The sequence below is a fragment of the Hydractinia symbiolongicarpus genome, chromosome 5, assembly GCF_029227915.1.
Source record: "Hydractinia symbiolongicarpus strain clone_291-10 chromosome 5, HSymV2.1, whole genome shotgun sequence".
Taxonomy (NCBI): Eukaryota; Metazoa; Cnidaria; class Hydrozoa; order Anthoathecata; family Hydractiniidae; genus Hydractinia; species Hydractinia symbiolongicarpus.
Genome location: NC_079879.1, coordinates 5,714,491 through 5,738,531, shown reverse-complemented (window position 1 = coordinate 5,738,531; position 24,041 = coordinate 5,714,491). Strand labels below are relative to the sequence as shown.

Genomic DNA, 24,041 nt, shown 5'->3' with positions numbered 1-24,041 from the left:
CGTCTGTGCTCAATGGATTTCAGGATGGACCAGGTTTCCAGTGTTTAGCTCCCATTGCTACAAAAATCTTTATGAAATGACAAACTAACTAGACAATGGGGGGACATTGAACTTATAATCTCAAGTAGAGGAGATGATTCAAACGCTCTACCGACAGAGCTGCACTAAATCCATCATCTTTTTAAGAACTTATGGGAACACGACCTTATATTTGCTGCAATGATTTCCACAACATAGCTTAGTACACCTTTTTTGCTTGACATGACATTCATACTCTTTTTAGAAAGATTGCAGTTCCCGAGCATTAACAAATGTAAAAATAACATTTTGCATTGATTATAAGGTTTTGTTAGAAACAGCATCCATACTTTTACTAACAGCGCGTGAAACCGCCACAGCATTGACGCAATTCTTATATTGATTTTCACCACACAGTGTTCTGTTAAAGGCACATAAGACGTATATTGGTTCCATGGTTACAGAACTCTCATGCACACATTCGCTAAAATTTTCAAGAGGGGAAAGCAAATACACAGTTTGTGCTTGCTATCAACGACACAGTATCCATAAATTCGGCAGATTTTTTTAAAAAAATTATATTTGGCGCACTTTTTTACATGTGTTGTAAACGACTCAGCATCCATACATTTCTTAGATTGTTTTTCACTGATCATTCACTCGTTCGTTGTAATGTAATCAGTTTCTCCACTAAAAAACAAAACACAAAACAATAAAATATTGAAGCAATTCTCCGGAATTTGCAGACAATACATAGAGGTCTAATAGTACTCTAAAAGATGTGTTCACATATTTCTATTTGAGGAGTCTAAAGCAATAAAAAAGCAAGGACTTACATTTACATTGTATGGATCTTCGTTTAATATTATTCTTACGATTTTTCATATCAGTAATTGGCTGTCTGTTCTATATTACCAAAAATACAATTTAGCAAAGCAAAAAAATGAATGCCAAGATTTAACCTAAATATAACGTAAATATTTTTTAATAACCCTAGAAGGACACTGGTCTCTGCTTCATGTACAATAAAAATATAAAGTAAAAGAACGTTTTAGTCCAAAGTAAAAGTCTGCATAACTTTTTAAACAGTTGTGTGAAAGTTTAACAAACATTTAAGAAATTTCCTCAAATAATTATTTTTAACGTTGCAAAAATAAGAAATATAAAAACATTTATATATATGCAAATAGTAATGAATGGAAACATTTAAGAAGTTTCCTCAAATAATTATTTTTTAATGCTGGAAATATATAAATAAAAAAACCCATCTATTCATGCATGCAGATAGTAATGAATGGAAACTCGTTGTTCTTAATTGAAAAAAATTTTTTTTATAGAAAAATCCTAGTTGGTACACATTGCATTTTTGCTGTTTTTTAGGCTGAATCAAAAAGAAAAACATTTATGTGGAGTATTTGTTCCACTAGTGCTATTGGCTTTATACCATAGGTTATAACTGTGTGCCGTTTTCATGAATACAAATAGGTCCAGAATCAATTTTTAAAAGCCAATTGCTCTTTTCAAGTACAAGTTTCAGGAACTTCATAAAGTTTCTTCATTGACGGTATTTTTTGGGCTTGGTGACTTGTTGATTATATTTTCAGCCTGAACACATATGTATTAGTTTTGACGCACAATCAAACACTTGCAACACTGACACTGGTCCATTGTGGCCAAAAAGTAGCGATGTATGTCACTCACTAACTGCAATGCTTGTTGATTCTTTTTTCCTTATTGCTTTATAAAAATCCAAACAATGTTTTCAATTCTGTTGACATGGTCACAAAAAGACAAATAGAAATAACAGACTTCGTAGACTACACATTCATTGAGAAAATTGTATTACATCCAGACTATTAGAGAACTCCATTTCAATTAAATTTTAACAAAGTTTTGTGATATATAGTATGATTTTCATTAAGTATATGCGGGAATATTGGAATACCATGCTTGACTCTGTACAGTTAATCAGTTAAAGCTAAGATGTTAATGGATAACAATATAGAACCACTGAATTATGTTTCACATGAATTAAATTCCATGTGGACTATTTTTTTTTGTGGATGCCACATCGTCTGTAATTAGTTTGCAGATTTTTTTTGAGCTGATTAATTAATGTGAATAACTGTTTTTTGTAGACAGACTTAGTTCAAATATCTCAAGTGGACTTAATTTGACAATTTTTTTAAACAACAATACCATGAATTTTACCCATGCTAAACATAATTCACGGAATACAAACACTGTGATCAGTAGGAAACGCATGTTTGGCCAATGTAGCTTTGATACACAAAGAAATATTGACATAAATTCTGTATTTTTTCTTAAAAAAAACAAAAAAATGTTCCCTGATTTTTAAAATGTATGTTGGGTTTATAGTTAACAGACTAATTTTTATGTGTCTTGAGCCATCGTGACAACGTTTTGCAAAATAGAAAATGTTTGGTGGCTAATCCTGCTGGAAAAGGTTTTAATATGGTGTAGTTATTTCGTGCTTTTTTCACCGCTACTTGTGAGATTTTAAAATATATGTTCAGGTAGGGGGTACAGTACATCTGAATAAAGCACTCCGCCATGATGTGTGACGGTTTAAGTGATCCAACTGGCATTCAATGTCTTATAAATAACTCAATTTTATTTGAATCGCACTTGCAGAAAACTTCTTTCTATAACAACTCAACAGAGTTTTAGTATAACGTATATCTGCACTAATCACTAGATGAATGGCAGGGTTTAACTGCATTTAACGCTCAAACTGTCGTTTAACATAGATTTTGAGGTCAACATACCCATACTCATCGAAAAGGATTGGAATGAGTACTATTACAGGGAGCTGTTACAATTCAGGCATGAGCCATCTAACGAAGTGGACGGAAATGCAATAGCAATAATAAGAACTGATTCTTTACAAAACGAAAGCATTGTTGTACACATGCCACAAAACATATCAAAAATATTTTTCATGTTCTTGAAAGTCTCGAACACTTCGATTACAGCTTAGGTTTGTGGAAAGAGAGTTAATCGTGGAGGTGGATATGGTCTGGAAATACCAGTTGTGTATAAGTTTTATGGACAAGAAAAATTGATTGACTGGTTTGCGAAGAAGATTGAGACTGTAAAAGCAGACATTTTCTGTAAAGTTTTAAAGTGTTTAAAATAGATATTTTAAAATTAAATGCTTATCTCTAATTTTTTGGATTGTACGCTAATTGGAGAGAAAAAAAGCCTATAGTTGCCATTTCGTGCAAAAAAATTTTTCCGCTCGAGTGTCCGTTAATTAAGTGTCCGCTAATTGAAGAGAATACTGTATACATTTATTTTCAGCAGCGTTTTAAGCTCTACTCAATAAAGGCGACGGGGAAACACGGGGAAAATTTTTTTTTTGTGTATTCACTAAGTAGATTTTTCTGCGGGCCTTATCGACTAGTGTAGGTGCTTACACGATTTCAACTGAGTTAACTATTTTTACTCGCTAAACGACAAAATTACAAGACGAAATTTAAGCAACAAATTACACATGTAAGATGACATAAAATATAATAAGAAATAAACACTTACTAGATATATAGTGGCGTAAGCCAAGCCAACTACATGTGAGAGAAAACAACTAAAACAGATGCTGAGATACAGGACAACTCCTGTGATGTATGAAAGAAAAATTTCACTCAACAGCAAATTTAATACAAAAATGTATGTTCGACTCTGTCATTACATGTTGAAGACTGAATGCGCAGAAAAAAGATGTGCAAGATGTGCAGAAAATTTAACTAAAAATAGTACGAAAATTACAATTATTCTCTTTACATAATTAACACGGGACAATACATCACAACACAAAACTAACAAAATGCATCTTGTTCTCCACCGCAGAGCGAACTCTACAGCAGAGCACATACGCGACACCACAAGGACAATACAAATGACGTATCAAAATAAATGTCAATACGGCCGGAAATTCATGTAGGCTGTTGTTTTGTGAGCTACTTTACGTATCCGCACCCTAAGCAACGTTCATTTACACATATGCGCATTAGAAAAGATAGAATTATCACATTTATGTTATCTTAAAATAACTCGAGTTATCTTACAATCAAGACATTTATGTGAATATACACGCATTCCGAAATCACATTAATAGAGTTATCTTAAGATAGCACTTGTTATCTTAAAATAACTTTATTAATGTGACTTTTGAATGCCGTAGGGCTGAGCCGAAACCAAACCATCGCGCTATCGCAATTAAAAAAGGTATTAAAATTAAAAACTTAAATTTAGAGTTAAAAACTCTAATTTAGTATTTTTAGAAAAAACAACTTTTCTTTTTTATTTCCAGATCTCCTTCCTGGTTATTTCTTGAAGTTGGATATGTCAGGTTAACAATAACAAATTTTGAAGAGGTTTTTCTGTTTGTGTAAAATCTTTCTGACGCTATACGTTAATTATTTACTAAGGGTAATCAATTTCATTGTAGCGCGCTCTCAAAATGAGCCCTAAAAGAAAGCCAGCCCTTAGCAAAAAATGGCTATAAATATTTCATAAGTTATTAAATGTTTCAATCCAAATATTAAATTATTACGGTTCTTGACATTCCTTTACATTTCGGGGATCGTGTGCGCGGGGTTGATGATGGGCTATGTTACGGTAATCCCCTAAAAATAAGTTAATAAAAAGGGAGAAGAAAAACGCGAATGGTCTGAAAAAGATCCTGAATCTAAACATAGATCTTGATAAACGTAGGTCTCTTTTAATGTGTTTCTTTGTGAACTAAAAAATCTCACTATAGGAGTCTCAAAGGCTCTTTATAGGAGAACAGAGGTTTCTACTGTTACATGTATTTTAGCAATTTATTATGTATAAATATGCCTCAGGGTAAGATATCAAAGTTTCCAATAATCTGTTAGGTTTACTGAATTTTGTTTGATCTGACCTACATACTAACTATGAGTATAGCCTAACGCAACTATGACATCATAACCATTGAAACTTTAAATTGCTTCTAGTCAACATTAGAGTAAAAATAAATAATAAAAACATGTCTGTCATGTCACATCATACTTCATTTTAAGTGAAGAAAATAAAAAAAAAAGTTTGACCTTTGTTTCCCATTACCGCGAACGTTTGTCTGTTTTATAAAAATAATGTTTTGAGTAAAAAATTTTGGAATGAATTTCTCTACAAATTGTCATTTTGCTCGATATTCAGCAAATTATAAAGTGTAACCTTTCTGGAGTATGGCATTGAAAAAACACTCGTTTTTCCAAAGTATATTTCGTGCACATTAACCAATCACAGAAAAACTTAACCACATAAGAATATAAAAACCATTTCCGTTAAGGTGGATTTCCACTTAAAATCAAACAAATCGGAAAAAAGCAATAAAAATACTGAAATTTGATTAAATATCTGCTAATTATTTTGTTTTTAAAATTTTTTGTTCCTGAAAGTTGACTGGCTTTAAACCTTTCTGCTTTCTTAGCATTGAAATAAGCCACTCCGCCGCTATTCCTTTGCAGGCTTAATTTTGTTTTAAAAAGATTTAATCTTTGACGTCAGTTAACTAGAGAATTGATATTAAAACTGGCTGAACTGACTTGAACAACGCTCAATCAATAGTCATGACTATGCCAAACCTACAATCTTAGGCGACGTTTTTGGTTATAAAATATGGTGTAGGTAGGACCAGCTCATACACGTTGTTAACATTTCTGAAAGTACTGAGAGAAAAAGATATTTTTATTTTCCCATTTTTTGCTAAAATTGACCCAGTCCCAAGTCATTTAACGTACAAAACGCCTCAGATTATTCTGGGGCCTGTTAACAATACAGTTGATAACTCCAGCATTCATTTTATCAAATCACTTTCTCGAGTCTCTTGAACTTTCGTTAATACTTCATGGAGAAAGACATAAACAGAAAAATAACTGATACAAATATAATCTGATTTCTAACATATATACATTGTGCTTTTAAACAATTTTGGCAGAGCTACATATCAGTCCAGAACCTTTAGGACTGTGAAATATTTCTGCCAAGTAATTGTAAAAAATGTTTAGTAAAATAAAAAAAATAATAAACCTATGTAAATAAGCAAAATAGAAAGAAAATAAAACACTTCAACACTACAAAACAAAAGTAAGTTCAAATAAAAAAGATATCGTTCTAAATTTTAAACACTTTCTAGACAAAACAGTGATTTTATATATGTCCTTTTTGTTTTTCGACCAATAACAGCCTTGACAAATTGTGCACTAAATAAGGTTCAGCATAATTAACGTAATATATATCTACGATTTCTCCAAAATTACATAAGATGTAAACTACATTTATTAAAACGCTTAAAAACGTATTTGTCCGAATCATGCTACTAGACACAAAAAGTTATTAAACAAAACAAAGAAGCACGACATTTTATAGTTTGTTACCACTTGCTATTTTAATATAACGCAGTAAAAAAAAGGAGGTAATTCAGCACGTCTTTTATCTCATTTTCTTTTCCGCTTCCCTTCCACCCTCTCATTAGCGCTCAGGCTGTCAAATAGTATAACGCTTTCTAAACGAAGTATAATACAGCTAGTTATTTATATACTAGTTTATACTTCATGCATTTTTAGCACAAAGTGTAGATTATGAACGATTAGTTAGTGCAACACTCCAGTTCTATAAAACATCGCCTAAAAATTTTCTAAAGAGATTCTATTTCGTCGGATTTTTTTTTATACGCCGGTTTTTACAACGGGAAATGTAATTGTTTTGTTATGAATTGGTGTATTGGTATTATTTTGTTTTAATCTGCAACATTTTTTAAAAAATTAGGGTGATAAGAATGCACGAAAAAAACTTTGATATTTCGACTTACAAGAACACCGTCAAGGAATATTAGAGCCAGTATTAAACACTGCAGGACCTCTGAAGCAAGTTATATATATCCTAACATGGGGAGCAATGATTAGTGCATATTATAGTATCAGGATACGAAATTGTAGGAATCCCGCAATCCCCCCTTGCCTCTGCATTCCACCACGCCACACGCATATCGATGTTAAAAATTCCCAATTAGAAATATTGTCGTCTCAAAGTTTACAAAATTAAAGATAATCTTTGAAGCTCAAAAATAAACAACTTAGCTTTGGTCTAATTTAGGTAACGCAATAGTGTTCATCTTATTGGCGTATAGATATTTGAAAATATAAAAAATCAAACAAAAACAATAGGGATAATACTAATGATTTGTCAAACTACAGAGTACCACTGTTTATTCAACATGCTGTCGTCGAGTGTTTATTGTAGCCTCTTTGCAACGGTTGTTGGTTTTTGACTAGTGACTTACACGAAAGTCAAGCTAATGGCGGGGGAAAATGTATGATCACTGAGGACAAAAACATCAAACTTAAATCATCTTAAATATCACACTGGACATCCAAATACAAATGACAGAAAAGTCCCATATATAGCTTTATTACCCAGGTAAAGGGCGGCATGTCATTGGTTACAACTTACGTCATAGCGGGCAATAGCAACCGTGTTTAAAGTTTTAATAATCCATATAACAACGTATTACTATTATTGTATTACCGAATACTACAAGGTATTACAGTATATTACTGAATACTACAAGGTATTACAGTGTATTACCGAATACTACAAAGCATTGCAGTATATTACTGAATACTACAAGGTATTACAGTGTATTACTGAATACTACAAGGTATTACAGTGTATCACCGAATACTACAAGGCATTACAGTATATTACCGAATACTACAAGGTATTACAGTGTATTACTAAATACTACAAAGTATTACTGAATACTACAAAGTATTACAGTGTATTACTGAATACTACAAGGTATTACAGTGTATTACCGAATACTACAAGGTATTACAGTATATTACTGAATACTACAAGGTATTACAGTGTATTACCGAATACTACAAGGCATTACAGTATATTACTGAATACTACAAGGTATTACAGTGTACTACTGAATACTACAAAGTATTACAGTGTATTACCGAATACTACAAGGTATTACAGTGTATTACTGAATACTACAAAGTATTACAGTGTATTACCGAATACTACAAGGTATTACAGTGTATTACCGAATACTACAAGGCATTACAGTATATTACTGAATACTACAAGGTATTACAGTGTATTACTGAATACTACAAGGTATTACAGTGTATTACCGAATACTACAAGGCATTACAGTATATTACCGAATACTACAAGGTATTACAGTGTATTACTAAATACTACAAAGTATTACTGAATACTACAAAGTATTACAGTGTATTACTGAATACTACAAAGTATTACAGTGTATTACCGAATACTACAAGGTATTACAGTATATTACTGAATACTACAAGGTATTACAGTGTATTACCGAATACTACAAGGCATTACAGTATATTACTGAATACTACAAGGTATTACAGTGTACTACTAAATACTACAAAGTATTACAGTGTATTACCGAATACTACAAGGTATTACAGTGTATTACTGAATACTACAAGGTATTACAGTGTATTACCGAATACTACAAGGCATTACAGTATATTACCGAATACTACAAGGTATTACAGTGTATTACTAAATACTACAAAGTATTACTGAATACTACAAAGTATTACAGTGTATTACTGAATACTACAAGGTATTACAGTGTATTACCGAATACTACAAGGTATTACAGTATATTACTGAATACTACAAGGTATTACAGTGTATTACTGAATACTACAAAGTATTACAGTGTATTACCGAATACTACAAGGTATTACAGTGTACTACTGAATACTACAAAGTATTACAGTGTATTACCGAATACTACAAGGTATTACAGTGTATTACTGAATACTACAAGGTATTACAGTGTATTACCGAATACTACAAGGCATTACAGTATATTACTGAATACTACTACAGTGTATTACTGAATACTACAAAATATTACAGTATATTACTAAGCATTACAGTGTATTACTGAATACTACAAGGTATTACAGTGTATTACCGAATACTACAAGGTATTACAGTGTATTACTAAATACTACAAGGTATTACAGGGTATTACTGAATACTACAAGGTATTACAGTGTATTACTGGATACTACAAAGTAATACGGCATATTACTAAGTACTACAGTATACAATACGGCATATTACTAAGTACTACAGTGTATTACTGTATATTACAAAGATATTACATTAGGCAGTAGTATGTATTAACAACATCACGACGTTGATAAATTGTTTAATGTCGCGTGTCGGATGCAGTTGAGCTGTCGTGAGGAAAGGAATACGACAATGTCGGGTAAAGGTGAGGTTGTGTTAGAGGTTCAAGTATACGACATATTCACAGACTATATGGATCCTTCCATGAAGTGCTTCCCAAAAATTTAATAAGCGCTTGTTCGGATCATTACGGTCTGAAATTTAGGGCGTATTTTGGGGGCTTATTGATCGTCATTTTATCCTCGTCAGTTTTTTACCCATCTGTCACTAAATATGGTAGCTTTGTTTTGTTGGCTAATGTTGTTTTGTTGATCAAAAGCAACTATAACGCTAAAATTGGAAATGTCTGCTCTTATAAGGGTGTAGTTTCCACTGCTACAATATATTGTACGCAAAATTGTACAATTTATTATAGTAACTAGTGTACAATTACAATTATATACAAGAAGGATATAAACATATAGTTCACAATTTTGCTTTGATAATGCTTCGATGCTTCGCTCTGGTCTCCCCCACCACGTGGTATAACTTTCGGTTGAGGAAAACACGGATGTTCACGGCCAAACTCTCACAGAAGCAACTTTGGTTAACCAAGAACTATAAGAATGTAAAATAAAATAAAGCTAAATCAGCGTCAATATAAAAGGGTTAGGGGGTAGCATCAGGAACAGTTAGATGTGCATATTTTTTACATGGCTAGCCTCACAAATATTGACCCTGGAGGGATATACCCTGTCCATTATTTCCAGCAGGAGGGGCCATGCTTAGATGGAAATTCCTACAGTAATGCTCATTTTAAGCTATGGAGACACAGGGTCTGATATGTTGAATGTTTATATGTTGAATTGCCGCAAAGGGGAATCGGACACCGGTGTCCCACACAAAGTGCAAGAGTTATATAACCACTAAACTATGGTGCAGGTCCCCTAAAGCTAGACCTTTTTTAATGTTTACATTTTCCACAGTACACTCTTTCAGCTTTATGAACTAGGTGGCAGGCAGAAAGATTACTTAAATAGGACATCATAATTTTTTCTGATAATTAAATCGGAAGTTCTTTAAATAATTATTTGGGAGCAAAAAGAGCTTAATTTCAAAGGACTTGTTAACCAACATTTTAAGTTCTATAATATGATTCCAACATTATTTTATACCTCAGGTTCCCTCTAGCTAAGTATTGCCGAATGAAAAATGTATGTAAATAGCTACTGGGAATTTTGTACTTGCTAAGATTGTTACAGTGAAAAAATTGGTAAATTTTTTATAGCATTTTTTTTTTTTAAATTAGGCATTCTGTTGGCATGAAACTGTCAAGGATGCTTATGAGAGCCTTTTAACTGTAGTATATGTGGAAGACAGGTAAAATGAGTTTGTATAACTAGAGTCTTTAAAAGAACAAGATGTATATATAGCAACACTACACTAACGCATATGATACAAAGGAAATCAAAGTTGTTGTGCCTCTTAACACGAACTTAACATTCTAACTGACTTTTACTAAAAGTAGGAACCAAAAAGTAGAACTGGTGGTTCTTCGGTGGTTACTTTGAAATACTGCTGGTTCCTACTTTTACTTGCTCTACTTGCAGAAAAATGAAATATGACTGCTAATTCCTGTATTTAAAAACAGGGGTTTTGTAACCAAAAACACCATAATAATCACACCTTTAATCAATAACCCCTTTCAAAGAAAATCTTATTATTTCATGTCAACAGGCAACTATTTTTTTAGTTTGTCATATAAAGTATAAATCAATCAATTACATTTAATTTAATTGATTGATTTCCATTTTGTGTGTTTAACAACTTTTGGTTTTATAGGACCCTGGCAAATTTGCTGCTACTAATACTTCCTTCCTATTGTCACATTTATTGTAAATAATCAAGAATAAAAACTAATTATTAATTAGATTTTCCCAGCCACCTGAATGCTCTGCATTCTTTTTTTCTTTTCACATGCTTAATTGTGCACATAAGAAGTTAATAATCAAGATTGAATTTTTTTTCTTTCAAATTTTTATTTACAGGAGAGATATGTCTGATGATGAAAAAAACAAAAAGCAACCATTAAATTCATCATTATTGAAAGGTTTTATTGCTGGAGTTTTGTTTTCACATATAAACAAAAGATTTGTCATTGGTGCACTTATTGGGACACTTGGTGGAATGTTTGCAGAACAAAATTATAAGGAACTTCCAAACATAAAACTAATAGCCAATGAGTGGATTGAACATATTAAAGAAGGAAGTAAACCAAGAAAATAAAAGTTGTGTAAGTATTTCTTTGTTTTATTAATTATCATTTAATTATTATCATTTAGACACCATTGCTTTATCCTCATGTCACTAGTAAAACCACCATAATATCTCAGGAGTTGACAAATTGTTTTTACCCTGTGTAGTGTCATTACACATAGTTTTTATTCATCATACATTTGTTGATGGTAAAAACAACAACATTCCTATAAGTTTGAAAAAACAAACAAAATTATTTAAATTTATATTGTCAAGAAGGGCCCTCATCCAAAAGTTTTCGGACTAGTTCTAATCATTAGATTTTTTTTGTAGAATTATTTTCAAGAAATATATACAGCAAGTATTTTTGTTTAGAATGGAATCTTGTTCAAAACTGCCTGTTACATCTTTAAAAATATTTAATAATTTACTATTAACAGGTATGTTAGCGAATTGTGTTGGTATTATGTAGCTCTAAAATATTTGGGCCTTGATTTAACCATAAAAATGCAGTACAGTTGTGTTATTCTATAACAAACAAATGCATGTTTCCTTTAAATGTTTTACTATTTTTGTTATTATTCATTGTGTCAAAAAACTTACTTGTTTACCCTAAGGTATAAAATTTTATGGATATTAACAAATTTATCATTTTTGCAAATTTTGATTAAATTCATGAAACTTGGTACCTTAATTTTTTTCGGTTTTTTTTTCTCACAATATATACCTATATGTAGGTTTATTGTTATACTAAAATTGTATCAAAAATTCAATTTGTTTTTTAAATGTGAAGTTTAGGCCTATAAAATTTAGCCATGATATAGCTGGTAACTATGCACACACAAAATTTTGTGGCCAGGAAATTAGGCACCTTAAAGGTGTTTCATATACCATGTATGGAAATATAAAATATAATTACCTGTTTGCATAATCCGAACAGTTAACAGAAAATAAAGATTATTTTATGGAAAGCTCAAAATCTTGTATAGTTACATCTTTTTAGGTCAAGGTTCAAAACTGGTTATATATTCCTTAAGTTCAAATAAGAAGTTAAGTAGTACAAAGATATTTAGAAGCAGTCGTGTTCACAAAATATGTGGTGAAAGTAAGTTTTTATGTTTGTTGTTATTTTTTTCACCAAGTAAGAAAGTAGGCAGTTACTTTTGAATTATCATAATATTGCACAGTCATTTCAAATCATCTTTTAAAAGTAAGTATTTTGCATACCAGCTAAATCTTTTAGGCTAAAAATAAATATGAAAAAGGCGTAAAAATATTTAGCCGTCTTTAAATAGTTTTGCTATAACCTTTACATCTGTTTACAATTTTAATTTATATCAAGCCATTTTAAAAGATTTTAGGCAGAATATACAGTCAAACCTGCTACACTTCTCTATAATACCACCTGTAACACAGCCAGATATATCTTTTGGCAAGGATAATGTGTGTAAGGCAAACTTTATTTTTCTTTTTCAAAACAGAAAACATCCCCCGCTGTTTCACAGTAAAGTATTGTAGGCATAACTTGCAGATCACAGTACTTTCATAATTTCAAATAATTCATTGCGTTCGTGAAGACTAAAAGGAAAAAACTATCTGAAATGGCCATATCAGAGGCTGGCTGTGTTACAGAGGTGTTTTTTAGGACGACCACCTGCCTGTTAGAGGTTTGGTTTATAAAAATACATAAAAAATATATAAAATATATATTCAGCTTTTTTTTCAGTAAAGTGGTAGAGCAAGTTACTTTTTTAGACTTTTTTCTAATAAATGTAGGAAAAGATTTTAAAACAACAATTTAACCATATATGTGTTTAACAGAAAGAAATAAAATGAAAAAGAGTATGTTAAAAAATGATAGATGTAAACGTTTTTGTTGCATAAAACGTTGTTTTGTTGTTCTAGATGAAAAGAAACTTTCAACAAACTTTGTAATCTTGGGGGCCAGAAGTGCTCGATGTGTGAGAATCTCATTTACTGAGGATAAAGCCAGGTAAAAAATTGAAACACAGCATTTTCAGGAGTAAGTGTAGCAAAAAACACATTAAGTACTTTGGAAATGCTTTTACGTGTGCTACGTTGGTGTTTAACTTATTAAAAAATTTGGGGTGTGGGAGTGTGCCTCTCATTTAACCTGATGTTACCTAAAAAATGTATTGGTTTTATTGTCTGCAACTTATCTTGTCTATATTATAATATCTGCATATGTCTGTCTGTCACGCAAAATGACAAACACATAGCGAAACATGCAATTCAGTATAAAAAAAATTTGCGATCCTGTGTATTTTTCCATGGGCCACCGACTAGTTTTTAACAATATGGAACCATGTATTGCTTCAGTTGTTTAAAAGATAAAGTTTATGGTCATTGTGTCATAATGTACCTGGTAGCTTGTATCAGTGTCTTCTTATTGGTGTACTTTCTGTATAGTTAATTTTCCTCTTTAACATTATTTTTGTTATAGCTATGTGAAATATCTTTTTCCTTTTAGTGTATCTGTTTTAAGTGAAGAAAATATTTTTAAAGCATGGATATGGGATGGTGTATGGTGTAGCGATGATACCATTTTGTTTATTTCTGCTCACAACACAACATTTATATGGCATCCTTTTTCTGGTAAAAACACATTAGTTTCTAGCTGTACTCAGCAATGTATATTGTATCCTTTTCGCCACTGTCTGTTTGTTCAATAAGTTTAATATTTTATTTGTGTTAACACTTTTTCAATGAAAATTGTTTCATAACACGTTTGTAATCATATATGCTTTAGTAAGACTGTTAAATGCAGCACCTCACTTAAAACTGCTTAACGATATCATGCATAATTAGTGGAACTTTGAAAATCACAATAAGAGTTTTCAAAAAAAAATAAATTATTTTTGTGCAAAGTTAAGCATTTTCTTGTTTGATTCTCCCGGTAAATATCGACTTTAAGTATTCTTAAATCGTAGCAATTCTATTTGCCTTGCATGTCCAATGACATTCTTATATTTCTTAATTTAATACATATCCAAAGATACTCTGCTACTTTTGGTACCGTGAATAGTAATACAGTAGTGGCAGCCGGGACTGTTTTCAATCAGGTTTTGCTTTGGAAACCTAAACTTAAAGATTACATAAAGGAGCACAGCTTTGTACCGATTTATAAGAAGTTTGTTGGTCATGAGGTACTAGGGTTAAAGTTTATTTTAAAATGTATCACTAAATTCTCGTCAGGCTGGTTGGGACAAATTGCGTGACATTATCTGCCCTAAATTGTAATAAAGTGACTAACCGACAAAATGTTTCAAAATTCTTAAAGAAGCAAAACAAAAATTGATTATATAGTACTTTTCTTGAAGGACAAATTTAACAACTAAACAAAGTTTCCAGTCATGAAGAAAAACGGCAATGTTTAAGCTTTTTAAGAAAGTTCTTAATGAAATTGAAACAGGAAAGTTTAAAATTTCAGGGATTACATTTGCATGTCATTGATAATTGCTAAATAATGACATGAATAATAAAGGTTAGAAGTTCAACTTGATGTATTTTGAATTATGTTTTTTTCGTCCAGGGTGTAATATTTGGAATTCAGTTTCATTCAACATGTCAGCAAATTATGTCCGTATCTGATGACCGCAGCATTCGATTATGGTCCATTCAAGATGAAACATGTATAAGGGTTCTCTATGGTCACGCTGCCCGTGTTTGGGATGCAAGATATTGTGATAGTGGTATTGTTAGTGTTGGTGAAGATTCAGTATGTCTTGTGTGGAACCTTGATGGTCAAGTAGTCAAAAAATACAGTGGTCACAAAGGTAAGGTATAGCGAAGAGTTAAAAGAAAATACTTATGGTCAGATTTCTTGTTTTACATAATTCGCTAATATTGGAATTCTTTTCTCATAAACATTACTTTGAAATTTGGAATTTTAGTTACATCATTAGAAATTTTCTTTCAACAGGCAAAAGCATTTGGAGTTTGGATGTATCAAAAAACACTATTGTTACGGGTGGTGGTGATGGTGGTATTAGAAGGTGGGACACATTGGAAGAACTCGTCATACGTAACGGTAACTTGTTATTATTGAAACTAGGTGATTAAGCCTTCAAAAAATCCACTTTGTTTAAGGAAGCAAACATTTAATCCTATTAGCACCTGGGGAGTGGGATTGGCACAAAGCACCTGCAGTCTTTTTGACAGGGCATACCTTTTGTTTGGTATGTAATTGAATACTGAAATTTTGTTGGGGCTTGCAATACAAAAAATTATCTTATTTTGTTTTGTATATTACTTTTTTCTAGGACCTTCGTTAGAGCTTTCTATACCAACTGAATCTGACGATTTTCCACGCTCTATCAAGTTGTGTGGACATGATGCGATTATGACGTGTACAAATGAAGGGTAAAAAAATTATTGTATTTATGCCCAACTATATCAATGTTTATTTTTTATTTGTCATGCAACGAGAGGTTTTACCGAATAAGTTAAACATATGGTTGGCCTTCTTCGAAGAAATTCCTTTTGGGTTGGCCAGTTGTCAGGATATACTGTTATTGTATGAAACAAAATGAACCTGTTCGCATACTTGTAACAAAATCGTGCAACACTCAAATAGGTGATGTTATTTCATGGTGTAAGTATTCTTTCAACCCAAATTTAACTTTGCTCATCACTTTTCCAAGTTCAGCTAAGGAAAAATGTTTGTATGTTGAAACCATAAAAGATATTTTCTGCTCCACTATTCACTCTTGTCTATGAAACCAGCTAAGATTAAAACACATTTATTTAAAAAATCAGTGAAATCAAGTTAAGTATGCACAATATGAGAAAAGATAAAATATCATTGGTTGTTTTTGCGTATTATTATAAATCCTTCAACACGTCCTTTTGCCTCATTAAATTTGCTTTAGTAATGCATTCATTAAAGTTCCCAGTGTCAAGTTATCATTATCTCAAGGCTTATATTTTAAGTTTCTTATTTAGTCAACTTATATGGAGGTTTAATCATTTGGTCATTCATTCATTAAATTAGTTACTCTCTCATTGACCCATTAACTCATTTATTCACTTATTCACTCATTCATTTATTTATTCACTAGTCGATAAAGCCCGTGGAAAAATCCACTGAGGCAGGATAAATATGAAAAAGAAGCGTCATTCGAATTTTAATGAAGTCAGCAACCGATCCACAAAAAAAGAACCTTGTTTTCACGTTGCCTCCATTGTGTACAGCTTAAACTGCTGATCAAAAAAATGTATATGATCATGTGCTATTGACGAACGGTTAAGAAGATATAAAGGTTTAAATATTTTGCTGACGTCAGCAATGGCCCGTCAAAACCTTAAAAAATTTATTTTAGAAATTTGTATACCTGTTGCCTACATCGTATAAATCTGGAAACGCTGATCAAGAAAATGTATAGGATTATGTACTTTTGACAAACGGTTGCAGAGATATTAAGGTTTGAAGGTTTTTTGATGACGTCATCAACCCGTCCATTCCGAAACGGATTTGGGGACCCGGGTTTGGAAATATTACCCAAATTAGTCATAGGTGGTCCCTAGTTACCCACGCGGTGAAAAATCATTGACGTCACCACCTCGTTTCCAAGTTATTTGGCCTCTAAATTTTAGGTGCACTGTAATGGCTTCATTAATTTAATATAGGATATTGACGTTAAAGTAGTGCTATTGACGTCGCGCCGTAACGTCAGAAAATTTAACATATTAGACATGCATTTTTCGGCAACATCAAAGGAAAATGAAGACATCCACTTTGCCTGTCACAGAGACACGGAACTGGCGTATTATTATATAGACTAGTCGATAAGGCCCGTGGAAAAATCCACTTAGGCAGAAGGACAATGGAAAAGTAGGTTGTTTTAGATTTTTTGCTGACGTCAGCAGTGCAATTACAAAAATATTTGGCGAAATTTAGTTTATTCGTTGCCTGTACTATGCAAATGTTAAAACGCTGACCAAGAAAATGTATATGATCATATCTTTTTGATAAGCAGTTAATGAGACATAAGGGTTTTAACATTTTGCTGATGTCAGCAATGGCCAGTCAAACCCGCCAAATTTTTTTTTTAGAAATTTGTATACCTGCTGCCTTCATTGTATAGGTCTTGAAACACTTATCAAGAAAATGTATAGGATCGCGTATTTTTGACAAACGGTTGCAGAGATATTAGGATTTGAAGGTTTTTGCAGATGTTAAAACGCTGACCAAGAAAATGTATATGATCATATCTTTTTGATAAGCAGTTAATGAGACATAAGGGTTTTAACATTTTGCTGATGTCAGCAATGGCCAGTCAACCCCCCTAAATTTTTTTTTTAGAAATTTGTATACCTGCTGCCTTCATTGTATAGGTCTTGAAACACTTATCAAGAAAATGTATAGGATCGCGTATTTTTGACAAACGGTTGCAGAGATATTAGGATTTGAAGGTTTTTCGATGACGTTATCAACCCGTCCATTCCGAAACGGATTCGGGGACCCAGGTTTGGGAAAATTACCCAAATTGGTCCTAGTTGGTCCCTAGTTACCCACGCGGTGAAAAATCATTGACGTCACCACCTCGTTTCCAAGTTATTTGGCCTAAAAGTTTTAGGTGCACTGTAATGGCTTCACTAATTTAATATAGGATATTGACGTTAAAGTATTGTTATTTTCGTCGCGTCATAACGTCAGAAAATTTAACATATTAGACATGCATTTTTCGGCAACATCAAAGGAAAATGAAGACATCCACTTTGCCTGTCACAGACACACAGACAGACACACCTAGCGTATTATTATAGAGATTGGAAGGATTGGTCTAAGAATCAAATAATATATGAGTTAATGGTTATTTATCTTTATTACCATTTCTTTTAGTGTCGTGTGGAAGTATGTTCTTTCATCAAAAACATGGACAAAAATATATGATGATAAAAAATTTCAATCCTATTGCTGTTTCGATATTTCTAGTAATTTGGTTGCCATGGGGAATCTTAATGGTGTCGTGGTTGTTTTTTTTATTGGTGAGTTTAAGAACACATATGAACGTTTTGGCTGCAAAACGCTGGCCTCCTTCTTTAATTGAACATAATTAGCCATAAAATTGTACCATCAATCTTTTGTTATAGATAATGCTAACATTTTCTGTGTTAAAAAGATATGCAGTGGAAAAATCTTTAGTTTAACGTGGCTCCTACATAATACAGCTGTTTTTCTGCTTCTCACTGGACCTGAAGGTGAAATAAAGCTGCTTGCTGTCAAGAAAACGTCCACCTCCGTAACCATCGACATCAAAGTTTCATTTTCATTACCCCATTCGCGACAAAGATGGGTTTCTGCAGCCAGCCTGGTGAAATACAGAGAAAAAAATTTGGGGGATGATTTTTTGTTAGTGTGTGGGGACAGGAGAGGTTCTCTCCATCTTTATGAGCAGACTTCTCAGGTTGGTTTTAAAACAAAAGTTGTTTTCAAGCAGATTAATCGAGTCCATATATCGTTATTAAGTAGATTAATCATGGCACTAAAAACACAAAAAATGTTGTTTGTAGGACCCCATACAATCAATATTGGGAGTACATGGAAAAACTGGTGTTACACAAGTTATATCTGTGGATGGTTGCGTGTATACAACAGGACGGAATGGTGTTTATCAGAAATATGAAGTAGATCCGATCAAGAAATCTATGGTGTTGCTTGATAAGCAAAAGGCAAGTTGCGAATGTTTGGTGAAATTGTTTTTTTGGGTTATTTGTGAAGTATTCATATTAAGCTTTATCATTCTTGGACACGGAAGCTCAGTCGGCAATATTTCTGGAGATCCTTGTCACACCCCGAGACAAAATTTCACTTTGTTTAAGAGTGATAATCCTGAAATCATAATGTTATTTACGCTTAGAGTTCTTTTAAGCTTCTGAGTTGTGACTGCATATGGATTTGGTCAGGCCACAGTCAAGCATATAGTTTGTTTTTTAATAAGTTAAAAAATCTTGAGCAAACTGTTTCAAACTGTAAAATTAATGATTTTATTGAAAAAAACATGTTGTACAATAAAACTTCACAGGAAGATGTTGCACAGCACATTATAGAGATTTTTTGACACATCTTACGAAACATAAAAATTACAAAGAAGTGTCAACTTATCCAGGTTCCATTATCAGTTGAGTCTCTCTCAGGAATTAAGTGTCAACTATCGAGGTTCCATTATCAGTTGAGTCTCTCTCAAGAACTACAATTACCAGTTATTATTACGTTAATATTTATGTTTCAGGCTTGCAAAGGAATGGATTGGATTGAAGGTATTTGGCTCAATGAGGATGATGTGATTGTCTATGGTTTTTACATGGTATATTAGTTTCTGTATTGTTTTATCATTCACAGAAAAATAGATCTGTTTGTTCTTCGGCACGTGCGACGTTGTACTGCCTCCTGTGCGTGGAATAAAAATTTGTTTGGCTTTTTGTCATTTTAGCAATCTTATTTCGCGGCTTGGAGCAATCAATCAAACGAACTGCTATTTAAAATCAAATGCGGAGGAGGGTATCGATCTTGGGATGTTCTCTTCCCTACCGCCGTAAGTTTCCAATCCGTTGGGTTAGTTTAGTATGAGTGGAATGCGGTAAATAATGAAGTGAATAAATAAATAAATACTATATACTGATCTTGTAGTTGTCAGTGACAGTGAACTGGGTAAATTCTCTGGGAAAAATGTTTGATTTATACGACGAAATTTTACTGGCTCTGCAAATTTTGATTGTGCGTTAGAAGTTTACTTTTGATTTTAGGATTATAGAATTTTATCATTTGCCTACTTAAAAGGTGCCATCATCAATGCAGTTTCATGTACTTGGAACACGAAAAGTCATGGTCGAACTATCCAGGTATTTTTTTTATTGTTGCCATTGTTGTTGCTATTGTTCGATTCGTTTTTGATTTTATTTAGTAAAATTGAATTTTGTACTATCGCCTTTTCTTGTAGGAAAATCTACATGGTCGTGAAGTGTTGTGTATGAAAATAATAGGATGCACATCAGTTGGTAGGTTTTCGCTTGTAGATCAAATTATAATTGATTTCTATTATTAGTTTCTTCGTTTTTATTTATTTTTTATTGAGATGCGTAAAAGAAAAATTGGACAGTTAGAATCGCCAGAATAATTGCGTTGATGTGTGTAAGGGAGAAACTTTAAATAATGCAGCTTTTTTTTATAAATTTTGGTTCAAACTTTTTAATTAAGTTTGATGAATTTGATCAATGATATTTTTATCTGTTAAGTGCATGATGCATGCCAAACTTGTTACAGCAACAACAGAACGTCAGGTGACTGTCATGATGTCAAACCTCTGTGCACATTTATTTCTATTCTGCTTGTAGAGAATGAAAATCATTACTTGATAGCAACTTGCAGTGAAGATACGACCATCAATTTTATGTTGTGTATCCTTTTCACAATATCATTTTACACAGAACAAAGAGGTTTAAAAGGAGAAGTGAATGTAACAAAAGTTACTGCGGTTTCTCTTCTTACAGAAATATCAAATCTTTATGTTTGTACACTATTTACATCTTTGCATTCTTGACAAGTTATTAGATAATCCGGACAGCCTATCCCTGACCGGCATACACACCGCCACCGGTCACATTGGAGGTATAAAAGATATATTCTTTTTACCCACATCAAAGCAAGCTACAAACACACTGGAAGGTTTTTTTATTTCTTGTGGAAGTCGAACATCTTTGAAAGTTTGGTTTTTGAAAGATTACATGGTTTCTTCATTCGTGCTTGCTCACAGCAATAGTCCTTTACTAAGAAATAATAAAACATGCATGCTTGATAAAAACCAGGGCGATGTACAAAATGGAACCAATGACGCTATTTTACAAAATAACTTCCAAAGTACTATACATTTAGAAAGATGGAATAATGATTTTCAGAAAGAAAACCGTAGTGTTGATAATTTTCAAAGTAATATAACGTGTGGTCTTGTTGCGGAAATTTTCAATCCTGAAACGACCATGAAGAAAGTGAAGTTAAAAAATCATGACTTGGTGGATGACATGAGATTTTTATGTTGTACTGCTTTCATGTTGTCGGATGTTTTTTCCGATATGTGGACGTCAGGTGTGATGTGCTGTGTTTGCGCATGCTCGGACGGTTTTGCCAGGTAAGTAGCCTTTTTTACTAACGTGGTGCTTTAAAGTAAAGGGTGTGTGTGGAGTAGCTTAAAGTTTTAATAATCTATTGGAAGATATCGGCACTCTAGTATGTTAACTATTTCTCTACATAATTGTTTTCTTCGTTGTGAGTTTTTTTTTTTACAAGAACTTGTTTGTTGTTAGACTTAGCCTCAGCTGAACTTTATATTTATTCGCTAGGATATACACGTTTTACAATGCTACATTCGAACTATTAGCGACGTTGGACTTTCATAAACATTGCGTGCAAACTGTCGCTCATTGTAACACTAATGAGCGATGTGTCGTTTTTACGACAGCTGCAGATGGTAGGATTGCGATCTGGGATGTTACGAAAGTGTTGCGAGAATACCTCGATAACTTACTGGAGCGTGAAGTTGCAACTTCTACATTTGGACATGAAAATGTAACTACCGTTAATCATGTGAACCAAAACAAATTTAAATTCCATGACATTAATACACCGGTATTCAGTCTTACACAACCTAGCTGCTCCATTAAAGTACATCAATCTGGGGTAAACGCATTGGACGTTTTTGAAACTTCAACAGGTATACATTGTTTATACGTTGGTTAGTTTAATGTTTATCAGTTTCATGATTCTGTTTCTTGCGTACTTAAGGGTTCTTGTTACTGTCTGGTGGGGACGATAACGCATTACACATGTGTAAAATTGAATGTGACTTACATGAAGAGACAAAGTTTTCTCAAATACATGCACATATATCATCTATATCAGGTAGGAATCTTAAAGAAATTGTTACTTTAGTATTTCATCACCATATTGTTTTGATCTTTCATAAGGACAACCTCACTGTAAAATGCTTGTGTGACGTATAAGTGTTTATAAAATTAAATGGGAGAAAATGAGATCGTCGACACTGGGAAAAGATAGGGTCGTTAAAAGTGGGAAAAGATGAACCGTCGAAACGGTGGGAAAAGATGGGCCGTCGAAACGGTGGGAAAAGAAAGACCGTCGAAAGTGTGGGGAAAGGTGGAGCTGTCGAAACTGTTAGAAAAGAAGGGGCTTTAAAACTGTGGGGGAAGATTAGGCCGTCGAATGCAGGAAGAGATGGGCCGTCGAAACTTTGGAGAAAGATGGAGCCGTCGAACGTGGGTAGAGATGGGCGTCGAAACTGTGTATTATCATGGTGTATACTTCATATGATGTATGTTTGCATATTGTTAATATTGCCATCAATATAATGCTACCGTGAATCATGTTCTTTAAATTGTGAAAATGTTCTGGAATTAATTCTGGAATTTTTTAAATTGACCACCTTCTGTTATTATCAAATTTCTTATAAAATTCCCAATCAATTTTTATTACTACTTTTTTATTTTTCATAAAAGCTTCCTATAGCAAAATTATCATTTCTGGTCGTCCAATAACTAAGTCTCTTTGCTACTTATTTTCAACAAACTTGAAGTTGACGTAACTCTCATTGTAAAGTCTATTAACGTAAAAAAAAAACAATTTGATTTTAGCTGTGAAAATCATTAACGATAAGCTATGTGTATCCACCAGCATTGATCAGCGAATCAAATTTTGGAAAATGACGCCATCTCGATTCGTTCTGGTTCGTGAAATCCTATCAGATGTTGCCGATATCAGCAATTTGGAAATTTGGAGCGACAGGTGATATTTTTAAACTCTCTAGAATGCAGCTAGAATAAAACTTCCAGGATAAAGTTATATTTTTATACTAGGCGGTAGTCAGACAGACAGACAGACAGACAGACAGACAGACAGACAGACAGACAGACAGACAGACAGACAGACAGACAGACAGACAGACAGACAGACAGACAGACAGACGACAAACAGACAGACAGACAGACAGTGCGAGAATTAATTTCGCGATTTTGCCAAAAAAACTACGAAAGTTTAAACATTGAAATAATTTCAACTTCAGCATCTTGTTCTTTATTTGTAGGCGGTGCATTTATGTCGGAGTAACTGGAATTGGGATCGAAATTTTCAAACTAAGCTGCGAAGAACTAATTTAGTAGTTGAAGTTTTAAAACTTTTTACATGTGAAAATTTTTGTAAAAATATTAGAAATATATTTTTAAAAGCAATATACTTTTCTCTGCCACTATTAACAGATTGGTGGTATGATAAAGTGTACGTTTTAAATGCAGGTCGCAGCTCCTCCTCAAATCCGTCTGTAACAAGCCGATTCATTTAAAGTGCGCCGGAGTATGCACTACGTGTAGTAGTAGCAATATCCTGGAAAAGGTTTTCCAGTATTTCGATCAACCGCAAGATAATTTGTTTTCGTATAACCGCAAACGTTTTTCTTGCAGAATGCAAAATCTTTTCGAAGGCTAAGTTGTAACGGTTTCTTTCGCAAAAGCGT

At 32.9% G+C, this 24,041-nt stretch overlaps 1 protein-coding gene and 1 long non-coding RNA gene across 2 annotated transcripts; one reads left to right on the top strand and one right to left on the bottom strand.

The window, feature by feature from the left end:
* Positions 1 to 563: 563 nt before the first annotated feature.
* Positions 564 to 4,836, bottom strand: LOC130644400 (uncharacterized). Its single transcript, XR_008982599.1, has 3 exons — positions 3,577 to 4,836; positions 855 to 980; positions 564 to 708 (listed from the first exon to the last, which is right to left on the bottom strand). It is a non-coding gene; the product is annotated as an uncharacterized LOC130644400 (long non-coding RNA).
* Positions 4,837 to 10,442: 5,606 nt separating this feature from the next.
* On the top strand, positions 10,443 to 23,760 carry LOC130644386 (WD repeat-containing protein 6-like). Its single transcript, XM_057449976.1, has 23 exons — positions 10,443 to 10,623; positions 11,292 to 11,536; positions 11,875 to 11,939; positions 12,503 to 12,604; positions 13,405 to 13,492; positions 13,991 to 14,158; positions 14,516 to 14,666; positions 15,053 to 15,296; positions 15,443 to 15,550; positions 15,783 to 15,882; positions 18,365 to 18,510; positions 18,616 to 18,929; positions 19,036 to 19,194; positions 19,755 to 19,829; positions 19,956 to 20,057; positions 20,269 to 20,364; positions 20,463 to 20,520; positions 20,857 to 20,919; positions 21,074 to 21,647; positions 21,859 to 22,229; positions 22,301 to 22,417; positions 23,167 to 23,317; positions 23,616 to 23,760. The coding sequence occupies exons 3-23, from the start codon at positions 11,876 to 11,878 to the stop codon at positions 23,686 to 23,688; spliced, it is 3,324 nt and encodes a 1,107-aa protein (XP_057305959.1). The 5' UTR covers positions 10,443 to 10,623; positions 11,292 to 11,536; position 11,875; the 3' UTR covers positions 23,689 to 23,760.
* The last annotated feature ends 281 nt before the right edge of the window (positions 23,761 to 24,041 follow it).